This window comes from Aptenodytes forsteri, unplaced genomic scaffold (assembly GCF_000699145.1).
Source record: "Aptenodytes forsteri isolate BGI_AS27 unplaced genomic scaffold, ASM69914v1 Scaffold73, whole genome shotgun sequence".
In the NCBI taxonomy this organism is placed as follows: domain Eukaryota; kingdom Metazoa; phylum Chordata; class Aves; order Sphenisciformes; family Spheniscidae; genus Aptenodytes; species Aptenodytes forsteri.
This window is the reverse complement of record NW_008796215.1, coordinates 1,127,366-1,141,805: the sequence shown is the minus strand read 5'-3', so window position 1 is coordinate 1,141,805 and position 14,440 is coordinate 1,127,366. Positions and strand designations below refer to the sequence as shown.

Below are 14,440 nucleotides of genomic sequence, written 5' to 3'. Positions count from 1 at the left end.
GTGAAAACTCCAGTTTAGTGCAACAAGGACGTTTTCAGCCAGCGTAAGTTTACTAGGCTGAACACCCACATTGTGCATGTGATGTATAAGGCACAGCAGACTGTAGGACACTACGCAGAGATACTCAGCCAGATCTAAAAACCTTTAGCTTAGGTGCAACAAATAGTATAGCTCTAACGCATCACTTTGCCTAAACCAATTTCCATAGCCCAGCACCCTTACCTAGCCCTCTGACAAAGCCGTAATTTGCTTCCTTTTATTCCTTAGGCAGGGACTATAGGGTTGAGTGCAAAATTCTGATGTATAAAAATTCTGAAGAGCAAATTGTAGTGGGACATGATGGCCCAGTGAGACACAAGAAAGTGTTTTCCAATAAAAGAAAAAACCAAAACTTTTTAAGAAAAGTGCTATTCCAAAGTGGAGAGAAATACTAGTGTTTCTACCCTACTCTCTGGAAAGCAGCAAGAGAGGGTCAAGAAGAGTCTTCTGAAAATCAACTTAAAACAAAAGGCATTCAAAAATAGGTTATAATGTTTTCCTCCCTGCAAGAAGTTCTCTAGGCAATCATTCCAAATGAAAATCGTTTGATGTAGATTCAAATATAAATACAGAGGTCCTGTGGTTTTTCTTGATTCCTGTAAAAAAGAAATCAAAAAAGTCTTTCTTTTTTTGCTGGAATGTGAGTCACAGAAGACATTGTAAACAGGTTTAATCACAATAGCAACTAGTCAGTCTTTTTTGTTATTTTTATATATTAAATTTATTTCTGAGGAATCATGACACTTTTCTTTCAGGTAAACATCTTTTGAAGGATTACATAGTATATATTATAATAATTCATGTATTGAATGAAATAATGCAGGATATGAGCTATTTTACAGCTGAAACACTGTATTAAAGCTATTAATAATGAATGCTCATTTAGTACAGTTATAATTCCTTGCATATTCCTATTAATCCTAAACTGCAAATTTAAAGAAAAATGGAAAATAGGGTGTCTTCCATGAACTGAAATGCTTTTTAAAAATATAGATGGTTTCTTCCTGGGCCCTGTACTGTTTCATTTAAAAGGAAACGAGTACAGGATTTCATCCACAAATGAGGATGCAGTTCTTTTGCTATAACTAATAGGCACCAAATTTATGTTTCTGCACGTTGGCTCCTTCACAATATTGAGTAAATCATCATGCACAGATCACCAAATTCAGTATGGATAAATTCATTTTGTTAACTGCTATTCATAGCTTATGTAAAAGTAGTCAGATAATAATTCAAAAACAAAACAGCAAACAACATCACAGAACAACCAAAGTTAATATTAATATCCTAACACTAAACAGAAAAAAAAGCTTGCATTATTTGTAGTATCACTGCAACAAAATAGTATTTCACACTTTCAGAGATCTTCTGTCTGAGGAAACTATTTTCACGCACTAATGAAATGACACTTGGAACCTTCTTTTAATGGCATCGTTCTGAAAAACAGTATATTAAGACATATGTATGTCTAATTCACCCTTAGTGAATGACCAATTTTTCTTGTAACAAAAATCTACTGAATTTTTTAATCTAGTGAAACTGCATTGTAGTTAGTAGCTTAACAGAAGAAACGCAGGCATAATAAGAGTTTATCTCTCATCTCCAACATATTTTTTTTTCCTACCTTCATTACATATGGACATAGAACAATCCCTGTCCCTCGAGATTTGGGAAAAATTCTCTTCAGAAGCATTTATCAAATGTTTCAGTACTTCATTCATCAGCAGGAAAAAAAAACGACTGGATTGGGCTTTTTAAGAATTCACCAATTCAAATTTGTTCACCTATTTTAACAAGAAATCTTCTTAACCCACAAAGTTCTACTTTTATTTCTGTCTCTCATAAAGGAATCTAACAGTAGGAAGAAATAACACAGGTTGTGGGAAACATTATCTCTATGTGAGAGGGAGATGACATAGCAAAAACACACAATTATAGCATCATAATTTTGTAGTGTTATCAAAATATGTCCATTTCTACATCCTATACAAAATACTAACCTGAGGAAAAAGGCAATCATTAAAACACAAATAATAGTTTTCTGCTCCTGTAGAAAGGCTGGCTATATTTAACAGCATATTCTTTTATAATGCACCTTTTCTTCACCACTGCTAAACTATGCCCAAGTCAAATGACAAGATCTGGTAATCGTAACTGGTTTCCTACACTGTCCTCACTATCTGTGGCATCTGAGTGTTTGGCAGCACAAGGTGGAAAATCTGTCTGAAGAATTCCAACATCTGTTACATATTTCCACTTCCTCAAATTATAACTTATTACTGCATGGTTGAAGTGTATCTTTTTGCCAGTTTGAAGTCCAAGTGGCTAACAAAGCAGCAAAACTTTTCTAAGAGAAAGCTCAGGAATCAGCAAAACATTATTAATCCAGAAAAGTTAAAACAATGAAAATAAAGAAAAATTATAATATGGTAATAAAATAACTAAGCCTATACTCGTACTCAGGGTTCCACTCAGCAGTATACAGACAGTATGTAAACTGTATAATTTGAGGCACATCAGAGGCTGAAATTAAGCTTAAAACATTTTGCTGCATACGTGCTTTATTGTTTTTACAAATAAAGTAAGCAGCTATACAAAGTCACCTAATAATGAAAATACTTTTCTCAGAAAGCATACATAGTAATAGAGACTATTAAAAAACCCACAAACTTTGAGGTTCTAAGGATACAGAAAACCCTTTCCCCAGCCTGTATGAGTTCTCACAGAATTGCTCCATCTATCAGGAAAAATAAAAGGAAATGAACTCCTAAAATATGAGCAATATAAACAGCAAATTGTTCAGTAAGAGAAGATAGCAAAACGGAGGGGGAAAAAACAAATCATTTTTCAATAATAGCTGACAGAAAAATAACTGAGGAGAAAAATCATTTACCTATTTAAAAATATTACCTAGTTGTTCAGTATTGACAAGAGTTGATGATATAAATTCATAACAAGTAATGAAAATTTTAAGGAAACTTGCTATATAAGCAAAAGGCAGAAAGCAAAAATCATAGTAAAGAGCTTCTCTCAAGTGGAACTTGACAAATCCAAGGAAGCAAATGCAATTTCCAAATAAGATTTTTGGTTGAGACTCTGAAAGTATCCTGGCTGAATTAACAGTGCAAAGGGACTGCAAAATCATCCTTTAACTAGCTTGCAATAGTGGGCAGATTCAAATGAAATTAGAAGACTCTGGTAAGGATTTACATTTTTTCAAAAAATAGATATGCCTTTGGATTTTAGCAATGTAACTTTTACTTTGGGAGGTAAATACTAAGCAATACTCAATACAAAGTCAACACATACAAAACCAAAACACAGAGTGAGGATAAATCAAACTTTTTGAGGATTTAAGGAAAAAAAAAAAAACCCAACTAAAACAAAAAACACAACCAAACCAAAAAAAGCCTTCCCAGCACAGGAATAGCCAATTCTTGATCTTTTCACTCTAATTCGCTCTATATACGCAGAAATCATGGAAGTATTATGAATTTAGGAATAAATGACTCAAATTGACAACAGGATTCTAATAAATACTTTTTTCCCCCTTTACATAATCAGGAACTATCAGAGAATAAAGAAGTTCTGAGAAAGTCTAACTTTGCTTTTGGCAGAAGAGCGGCAGACCTGAAAAGACACATCTAGATGAACTATGTTTAAGGATAAGAGGTTAGGTGCAAAGTCAATTAGATGAAAACGTAATGGGAATGACTGATAGGAAGTACTTCATTTTGGAGGGAATGAATAAACAATTATTATTCCCACAGCAGCAAACTGCAAGACTTCTGAGAACTGAGATGAAATGCCCAAAGAAGGGGACATGATAAATACTCTCAAGAATTTCCAAACCTATCACAGTTGGAATTAATGAACCAGAAAGGTTATGTCCACCGCATCCTTCATTTTTTCAGTCTGCAAGTCTTCAGGATTATTCAAGTACCTACTACTCTCACCACAAAAATTGGCTAATGTCTCCTAAAAATGCAAATATTCAAAATTCTCTAAGAATCTAGTTTGCATATGCTCCCTTCAAGATCAGGCATGAAATACATTTCTCAAGTACTACCATTAGATGGGAGAAACATAGAAACTCTTTTGTTTACAAGAGGGGAAAAAAAAAAAAAAATCAAAGTTCACAGAATAAACATTATTATATAAACATGCTGCACATTATGAGTAGATATAAAAACAAGATTTGAAATAATAGAAAATTATACTTCCTGACTGTGGAACTAAGTTGCTGAGTGAAATAAAACATTTTCTCTGGCAAACAGTCACTTGCTATACAAGACAAGTACTTTTTACATTTGACATTTTAGGAATTGTCGGGGGACTTACTGGTACTTTTCACAGAAGGCTATGCAAAACACATCAAAATGCATCATCCAAATACTGGAGAAGGTAAGGTATCTATCACATTCCAGCAGCTCATTACTATTGTCACACCAGTCTTCTGCTTGTCCACAAGCTGTTCTTGGAAGCATCGTACACTTCAAAAAACTGAGTTCTAGCAAATGGAACTTTTATTCTGACTGACCTTTCAGCAAATTGTTTTCAAATTGAAGATAAACCAGTACTTTTCTGAGCGTGTCTCAAAAAAAGGGCACAAGATTCCATGCACCATCCAACAGATTTTGAACTACTATGCCATGCAAATGACAGCCAACATCATGATAGAGTGGAAAAAGAATTAAGGACATGGGGCTAACTCTACTTATCTTAAATGTTGTTGCATCTACAAATGTGAAATTTGTTTCATAGCTTCACATAAAATCATCACGAAAAATATCAATATGCAAAAGTGCAGAGGAAGCATTTAACAGAGTTCTTTCCTTTCTGTGTGACACTTCCAGTACTGTTCTGCCTCTGCAATTATACTAGCAGCTCCTTTGGCTTCTTAAACTATGGAAAAAAATTCAACATAATATACTCTATACCAAGGAAAACTGCAGGCCACACATCCTTAAGGCACATCCTTAAGGGTTTACTGAGTAGAAGAAAAGAAGTCCAGCCCAGGAAAGGAATATGGATGCAACTGAACTATAGAATTAAAGACTTCTATCCCTTGTCTGTCTTTATTCTTCTTTTACGTGAATCAAAATGGAAAATATGCAGACTAACAAAATTAAAAAATTAAAAGGACCACAGTAAAATATTTCCCCTTAACTACATCCAAGCATGAAAACACTACGCAGAATGTCCAGTTGTATCTCCTTGATTGATACTGTTTCCTCAGGAAGACATAGAGAAAAGGAGGAATATTGTCAAGTCATAGTTTAGAGATGGAAATGCGTGATCTGAGCCTCACTTCACACATACTTTAATCCCTCCCCATCCAAGAATGCCTGTGTCACACTGCTTAGAAGACAGTGAGGAAGGAGACCCATCAAGGTAAGGAAACAAAAAGTGCAAGATAAATAAATAGAGGGAAAATGATTTCTCATAAATGAGAAGTGATTTGCTGCAGGTATTTAAGATTTTATTTTACCTTAATACACAGATCACTGACTGTTTTAAAAAGAATATAAAAATCAACCTCAATATAGTTTACATTTTTAACACCATCTACTTTGCATAGTGAGAGAAATTTCTGATACATCATCATTTCTAGGGCTTCCAGTGAAAACAGGTCATTCCTTTTACATTGTCATGCTCATGGTCCAGCAACCTTAATGAGAAAATTCCTTAGAACATCCTAGTCCTACATAGTAAATACTTTTAAATAATAGATGTTTACTTACTCCATCTTTTTACGGTGCCTTTTATGGTCCGTGCTTTTTAAAGTTACTCAGTCTCTATGTCTTCTCTATGTTCAGAAGAAAAACCTACTTTGGTGTTTGAACAGACTACTTCTATTCAAACACTGGAAAACAGGGAAAGCTGAAAGACACTCTATTCCACATATGAAGTATGGAACAGCATAATATTGCCAGTGATACCTGCCTCTGCTAGCTGCATCCAGGATCCAGCCCAGGCAATTGCTTAGTTACAAAGTCTCAGTGACGAAACCATATTTCTCCATAAATATGAGATCTATTTAATGAACTTAAATTACATATATATAAAAAACTGCTGCTCTTTCCCACTAAAAATCAAAGTATACATAGCCTGTAGACCTTTTCCATGCCTCATGTCATAAGAGATTGCTAGCACTTACTAAAGAAGGTAGAACTATGATCTAAATTTGTCAGTAATCTCAGAGAGATAAATTTTACAGTCAGATGTCTGGTTTGGTTTTGGGTTTTGTTTGGGGTTTTTTGTTTGTTTCTGTTTTTAATATTCATACTTTACAAGATACATATTGTTCTACCCATGTGGCATCTCACTTCTAGCACTGACCACAATACCTGATATACTGAAGCACTTTTATTAACTTGCTGTTATATGTGCCTTCTTTTTCTGAGTATTAAAAATTTCTATTCAAAAGTTTGTTGATCGTGTTTTTCAGTATGTATTTTCATAGAGCATGAGTTAAAACACAAAATCAAAGTTGGTGTTCATTTTCAGGACACAAACAAATACGTTTGTGTCTCAGAAAAAGGATGAAATATGTGATTTTCCAACTTGTAAAAAAACTGACGTGTTTTCCAATGACATCTTCTCCAATATCATCAAATGCTAGAAATTTACAACTGACATGCATTGCTTTCCTAAATATTCACTATATGACATGACTGATTCCTGGCATAGAGGAGAAGAGTTCTCATTGTCCTGTTCATTGATGAAGGGCACCATGACCCTGGTGCCCCTGAATATGCCATGAAAATGCCTGGTTTGCTTTTTGAAATGTTGATATGAGAGTGTGTTTCCTTGAAAAAAACAGCAGCCCTAGAGACTGTCCATTACAGTGATCATCAATTTCTTCGAGGGAACTGGTCCTTTCAACACATTCCAGGAAAGGGGGAAGGGGACCCATAAGCTCCAGACCTAGGGGACATTCGAGATTGGATATTCAAGACAAGTGACGTTAATGGAGTAAGAAAAGGGTAGATATAGAAATACCTGGCATCTGTGGACAGTAACTGAATAGTAACTGATACCGCCAGCTCATCTCTCAAGTGTTTGTTTAAAGAGCAATGGATAGTGATAACGATTAAGACAGAGGGAGACTTCACTGAAAGGCAGTTCAGTATAGTATGTCAGAGAGTATATTGAACTTCAAGCAGATGAAACTAAACCAGAAAATAGACCAGAACATTCTTACTTTAGGATCAGTGGGGAAGGCATCTGTCAGAAGGGCCAAAACAGAAAACTGCTCAGAATTTTACTTTGGAGAAGTTTCTGCAATTTTAGCAATGTTCTAAACCACAGACCTAAGGAGTTAGATCTAGTAGAAGAGTACAGTGAAAAGACAGCTGACAGACCTGAAACAAGTTACAGAACTTAAGACAATTTGTGTTGATGGGCTGATGGTTCCCTCCTGTAGATGATGATGATGTTACCTATAGCTAGCCAGTATGCTGAAAAACCTCACGCGTAATGATCAAAGATGAATTGCAGAAATTTGTCCAGCAGGAAACTGAGATAAAACCATAGAACTAGGCCTTTCACATCTTCCCCTATCCAGGAAGATACAGCCTTGTACACTGACTGTATCAGCAGCATGGTACCTCTCTAGACAGACTTTTAACATGCATCTCCATCACAGGCACACCACCATGATAAAATACAGCTTCAAAATCAGAAACTTAGATAAACTCTTAACAATAGGTTAAAGACAAGCAGAGAAAAACAGCCTTTAGTCCTTCTCAAAGAGACATTTCCCCCTAAATTTTAGGGGGAAAATGGGATTAGGAGAAAGCATGAGGAAGGAGTTATTACATGAGATAATCTTTATTTTGTGGAACTGGAAATAAAACAGCAGAAAATTTAGAAGGAATGGCAAATGAGGACAAAAAGTTATGTGGGTTGACAAAGTTTTATGTGGGCTTAAAAGTTTGAAGGTAAAATACTGCTTGTAAGGCAAGAATATTAGTAGGGAACAAAAAAAAAAAAAAGCAGCTATGTTTGTGTATAGAACATACTTGCACTGTGTGATTACTGCTGCACCAAAAAAATTCTTTACAGTGATACAGATACTCATAACTCTCCATGTAAAGGTGGATATGCATGTACAATCCCATAACATAGAATATTAATCAACTTGGTGTATAATCATTAGTAATCATTTCAGCAATCTTAACTGTTAGCACAGAACAAAATCATTTGAACAAAAACAAATGTTAAAACAAACACCAAAGCATACATTTAAGAACAGATGTATTAAAAAAGAATAAAAACATACTACACATTTCTCAGATCTCTTCCAGCAGAGATTTATGAGTCAACAAAATTTGCCAGTATAAATCCTATTTTATTAAACCTGGTAGTTCTACCATAAGCACTCACACTTGTCTACTTGATTAGGCTTCAAAAGCCCAGTTTTATATTGCAATTAAAGGTGGTAAACCTTGATTGAGTTGAATGAGAAATGACTTGGAAGTTTGTGAACAAAATGTAAACCTTTTCTGGGATCCAAAGGGGGTGTTAAATTGTGTTAAATGTAGACATGATGTGAACTGGGCACCTGTGTTATGTCATAAATAGTCTCCTGTCTTACCACCAAGAATAGGTCCCTTACATTGTCGGGTTCTCCCCAGGTAAATCTGAACCTCTTGAACATGTTTTCACATTTCTGTCCCCACCTTTTTGTTTGCGATGCAAATGTAACACATCATGGGAGCAGTATTTTTGCTCAATCTGTAAGTACACCCTCAAAAAATCTTCCTATAATTCTTCCAGATTTCATGACATTCACCCTTTTTTAACATTCAGAAAGTGATATCAAGTCAGTAAACAATATGCTCATTTCAGAAACACAAAATATTTTCTTAAAATTCATTTTTACTTGCTTTTTAGGCAGAGCTTTATGGTAATCATTAAATAACTGTAGTTCTGTGCAATAAACTCCTCATTCACGATGGAATCGGTTTCTCCAAACTATCACATCTTCCCTTCATACTGTTTATACAGATGCTTATATATTTAATAGATGTTTGCACTAAGCGTTAATTGATATGGTCAGAACAGTGAAATGGTCATAAAACACTGTTGGAAATGGTGGAATACTTCAAGTGGACTTTTGATGTACTTAGGTCTAATATACCCCAAGAAAATTAAATAAACAAACTATTATCCTTTTTATTTTTACTAGAATTATTGCTAACAGTACTTAAAAGATAACTGTTAATACTGTTAATTGCAATGTAAACAACTTCAGGATGCTATTAACAAATTAGCTTTTTTTTTTTAAGCTTATATACTAATGTTCATCATTATTTTGATTCAAGAGCTGCACTTAAGTCAAACCAAGATATTTTCAAAAAACAAACCTGGTTTTTACTCATCAGTAATTGCTGTGATTCCAAATACTTGCTATGCAGTGTACTTTTACTCAAGTCATGTTAAATGAGCCAATACAGGCCTATTTATGTATATATATTTCTGAATATTATGTAATTCCTCATAGCTAGGGTTTTTTTTTCATGTAAGATTTCTATAAAATAAAAATAGGTTTGGACAACAGAAATTTGCATCTACCATCTAAGCTGCATCAAAAATATGGACCACAACCTTGTGCAAATCACATACAATCAAATCCTGCATTTAACTACATAAATTAAAAAAAAACCGTATGTTTTCTCCAAGACTACAGAAAATGGCAGCTGTTAAAGGAGTAAGTATTAAGTTGCTCTGAGACTTTTTCTCAGTGCTACACTCTTTTTGAATCTGTCCTAAGCAGGTTTAAATGTTATAAAACCCTTGATCCCAACAGATTAAGAGTCATTATTTATTTTGCATTTTTAAATACTTGTGTTTATTGTTATGCTGAGCACACAAGGTGAAAGACTGATATTTTCTTTGCTGATCATATATATTAATATTTTTACAAACAGAAAAGAGCTGAAACTAAAAGAAAATCACGAAGATTTTTGTACGTGCACATCCATACCTGAGCATTAAGAAGTTCTTCACATTTGTGAGAATGTTTTTCAACTGCTAGTATATACTGTTTTTCAATAGCTGCTTCTTGCTGTTGAACTGTAGATTGTAGCAGTGCCTGCAAAAAGAAAGCACAGAGTATTCAACAAAGATATAACTGGGATGTTTATTGGTAACTGCAGATCTACTAATACTTGTGTATAACCAGAATGCGGAATGTTGTTATAAATTTGGAATGTGCAACTATTAAAGTACCTTTCTATGTAACACTACCTTGTTTTCAGTCAGGACTAAAATTTTTTGGATCTCAGATTTCTTGTACAGTCTGCTTAAAAGAGAGCAGCACACAGAAGATAGAGAGGGAGAGTATTTCTGTTAAATATACTCAGTTTAGTGGGACCACACAAGAAGAGAAGCATATGAAAGCTGCTGAAGAAAAAAAAAAAAAAAAAGCCAGACATATTTCCCTGGCTGACAAAACTCCACATCCTCTCGGCACAGTGTAAGATCCCATGGGCCAAGCATGATCTTCACAACCACAAGTCAAGTAAAAGCAGATGGAAATTCTGAGTAATTTAAAACATAAAAGAACACCCCCCCAGGAAGTTCACACTCAAATGTGAAGCAGTGGAAGTCAAAGCGTGGAAAGTCAAAGTACCAAGACAGTAACAAAAAGGTGATAAAATTAGGAGTTCTCTGTGTGTGCACACGCGTGCATGCACACACGTGTATTCACATGCACTTGACTGAACTCTGCAGAATTTCCAGCATCTGAACGCAAATAAGGAAATAAAAAAAATTTAAGATACGTGAAAAACCAAATTACCATTTGAGGAATTACACTCAGGCTTCCTTAAACAGTGGTGGTATTTTAACGCAGGATTTACTTAACTCATGCTATGCAAGTCTTTTTCCGTAATATTATAAAATATTTATATTGCTTTCCAAATATTCATTGGGCTATTTATACACGACGTAGCAAACTATTTTTAACTAGTAATCAATATAGTGAAGTAGTTGAAATTACTGTGTAAGTTAAAACAGACATAAGTTTTATAGAAAACAGACCTTTGGCCCAAATGCAGACAGAAAAAAAAAATCCCATCTTTCACACAATCTTTATTTTAGAGATATATTTACTTCGTGGAACATAACACACACACACTAAATACAATTTTGAATACTTTTAAAATGTATAAAAAAAACCCCAACCTTCTGACAATTTTTGAACTACCTTTCCAGATTTTTCACTGATTAGCCTCTTATGCCAAAATTGTTGTTTTTCAGTAATACTATAGTATGGTAGTAGTTTTCAGCACAGGTTCAGAAAGATCTAAAAGGTAAAAAAATGGTGCTTAACATATACTTTAATCAACACATAAGAATACGTTTACTAGTGTTTGCAGGGAATTTAGCTTGCCATAAGTTTACTTTCATAAAAGCCATTTTCTTTTGAACTAAATTTAGTTCTTTCATTGATATAAATTCAGGCAATCACGAAAACTTAACTCTCAAAGAAGTATAACTTCTGTATGTGAAACTTTATATGCTAAATCCTACTGTGTATAAACTAGAATTGCCACATATCATTGGCAAAAAATAAGTCTGTATTTTGGGATATGGGGTTTTTTTGCCTAAACTCTTGTGACAAGAATTGTTTCATATAACTGGCACAAAAGAAAAAAGAAATCAAATTCTGATCTTAGGGAAAACAGTAACAGAATGGTCATTAAGTTGCAATGACATTTCTCAGATAGCTTCTTGCTCACACCAAGGACTGAGTCACTTTATGCACTTTATTATGCAAACTTAAGTGGCGACTGTTAAATTTGTATAAAGAACTTTCAGTTTTCAAGGAAATGATTATTATTCATTGGATGGCATGTAGTGGTTGTTAAACTTTTTAATTTTTTTAATTATTATTATTATTTTCTTTAGAAAATACATAAAATTCCACATTCAGAAACAAAAGCCTTCCTTTTCTATCATACACACTACTAATATAGTTTAAATAGTACCACAGAATTGATCCTGTATTTGACTATTCCACTAGTTGGCCGAGTAAGGAGAAAGAGAAAAATCCCCTTATGTGGCACAGTACTTCAGAGATAGCTTCCATGTTGTGCCATTAAAAAAATCTCCAGACAAAAATCTTTATTTTCTATGGAGAGATGCAGCAGATCAGCCAGTCAAACAGGCCTTTAAAATACAGAATAAATTATTTATGCCAAGGCCCAAATCTTTTCAAGTCACTTAAAAGAAGATGAGGTATGCCACATAATACCCTGAAATAGCAATAACTCCTTATTATAAAAATAAGATTTCCCCTTTCAAGAGGAATCTGAAGATTCTCAGAACCTTACGGTTTTAAGATATGCTTACAATCAAAACAGAATGCTGAGCTCTAATTTATTTTAAAGTGTAGAATGATTTTATTCTCATGAGAAAATTTCTATGCTTAGGACTGATCCTAATTGTCAGTACTGTCAAATAAGGCACTTCTATAAAACAAAGTCTACTCTTCTGAAGTATGAACAGAAAAGTGTCATAGAGAATTGGCATGACCAGACAAATGTATCTTGGCCTTTAAATTGACCTTCATTATTCTTCATTTATCATTGAAATCATGTCCCATATTTAATAAATTATCAGAAATAAGACAATTTTTAAAATAAAATAAAAGCATAACTTGACAATTTCCTTTAATTCTAATCTAACATGCAGTTGTTGCCTAAGACACTACTATGTTCATTGCCTATATCCTACATCTGCCTGGCTCCAGCTGACGATAAAAAGTAAATATGAACATAGAGATGTCATAAAACTATTTCTTTCCAAGATTGTTAAAAAAAAAGTAAAAAGAAAACAGTTAAAAAATGATGTAATTTTCTTCTTTGTCTGATCACAAACATCATTTAAGGTTTCTTGATACAGTAAATACAGCAGAGATGCATGATATCCATCCAAAGCTTTTGCAAATTTCAAGATAGTCAACTACTTAAATTACTAATTAAAAACCCTAATTTACTAATTAATTAATTTACTAAACTAAAACATACATTTAGCTATCTGCTGATAGGCATCTCTAACTCTTATAGTTACATACTTCCTTCAGTACAATGACATTAAAAGTCTTTTGACTAATTGCTATTCTGGGCAACTACTTATCACTGCTGAAACACCACTTTCTTCCTTAATTAATTACACAATTATCCTGGTGGGCTGACATTCCATAAATCTGTGGCCACTGACCAAATATCAAGCTGGCATTCTTGAAGCAGTCTCCTTTCAATAGCTCATTGAATAATTTCAAGTAAGGTGACAGCAGAATGTAGCCTATGGCATCTGTTGCATGAAGTCAAAGGGTAGGATTTCAAAATCAGTGCTCTTGGTAATTCATTTCTCCTTCTATATATTGTGCAATGAACTTCCTTGACACAGGGCGGCAAGGGTCATCCTGTACCAACAACCAGTGATGGCAAGAGGTGTCAGTCTCAATGTGGATCTGTTTCTACACTCCTATCACATTTGTTGCTTCAGTCTACACTTGATATAGTCATGGAGAAAGTGGTGGGTTCAGATTTTCAGGATTTCTTTACATTTATCAACTAGTCCTTCCTGCTTCTTGGCTTTTTTTTTTTCTCCCCTTCCTCAGCACAACACACTTCACAAGCCCTAACTACATCTGCCTTTAACCAAAAGTGAGGTCACCTTTTAGGTCTTTACTAGAGCCAAATAAACAGTCATCTTTTTCAGAGAGTTACTAGATTTTCTTTTCCCATTTGTAATTTCAAAAAAATCTTCTTCAAAAATCTTCTGCCTCCCAACCCCTTATGTAACTCATTGTATCAGGGAACAGTTTAAAGGACTGTGGTACCTTAGATAAACAACTACTTAAAGAGGTTTGCTTAAAATTCAAATACAAAGCCATGCATGAATATAATAAAAACAACCCCCAGCCACTATAGTGGCTGCATAACCATAGTTATAAGTACACCATCATTTGAACTGATGCCTTTCCACTAATCAGACAAAGATGGAATTCACAAGGCTTATGTTCTAAATAATCAAAGTATATTTAGGTATAATAAAATAAGAATAGTAACATCTTCCCTCTGACTCCTGAAAAGAAAATTAAAAATATCACCACAGCTCCAAGTAATCAGACAAACATATACACATTGCCTTTTAACATTTCCTTCTTCCCCGTATCTCATGTTACACTTTTACCATTACTAAACTGGACAAAAAAATCATTAACTGGGAAAACCAAGAATTAATGTCTACACTGACATTGTTTTACTAGGTTTGGTTCAGTTATAATTCACTTTCATAGAATCATAGAATAGTTTGGGTTGGAAGGGACCTCTAAAGGTCATCTAGTCCAACCCCCCTGCCGTGGGCAGGGACATCTTCA

At 34.2% G+C, this 14,440-nt stretch overlaps 1 protein-coding gene across 3 annotated transcripts in view; it reads right to left on the bottom strand.

The window, feature by feature from the left end:
• The window catches only part of CCDC91 (coiled-coil domain containing 91), a 173,765-nt gene that overhangs the window by 62,578 nt on the left and 96,747 nt on the right, over positions 1-14,440 (bottom strand). For all 3 annotated transcript variants that reach the window (XM_009288497.2, XM_009288496.1, XM_009288498.1), the window contains exon 8: positions 10,034-10,141. In XM_009288497.2, the coding sequence (XP_009286772.1) occupies positions 10,034-10,141 (108 nt within the window). The remainder of the gene's footprint in view (positions 1-10,033; positions 10,142-14,440) is intronic.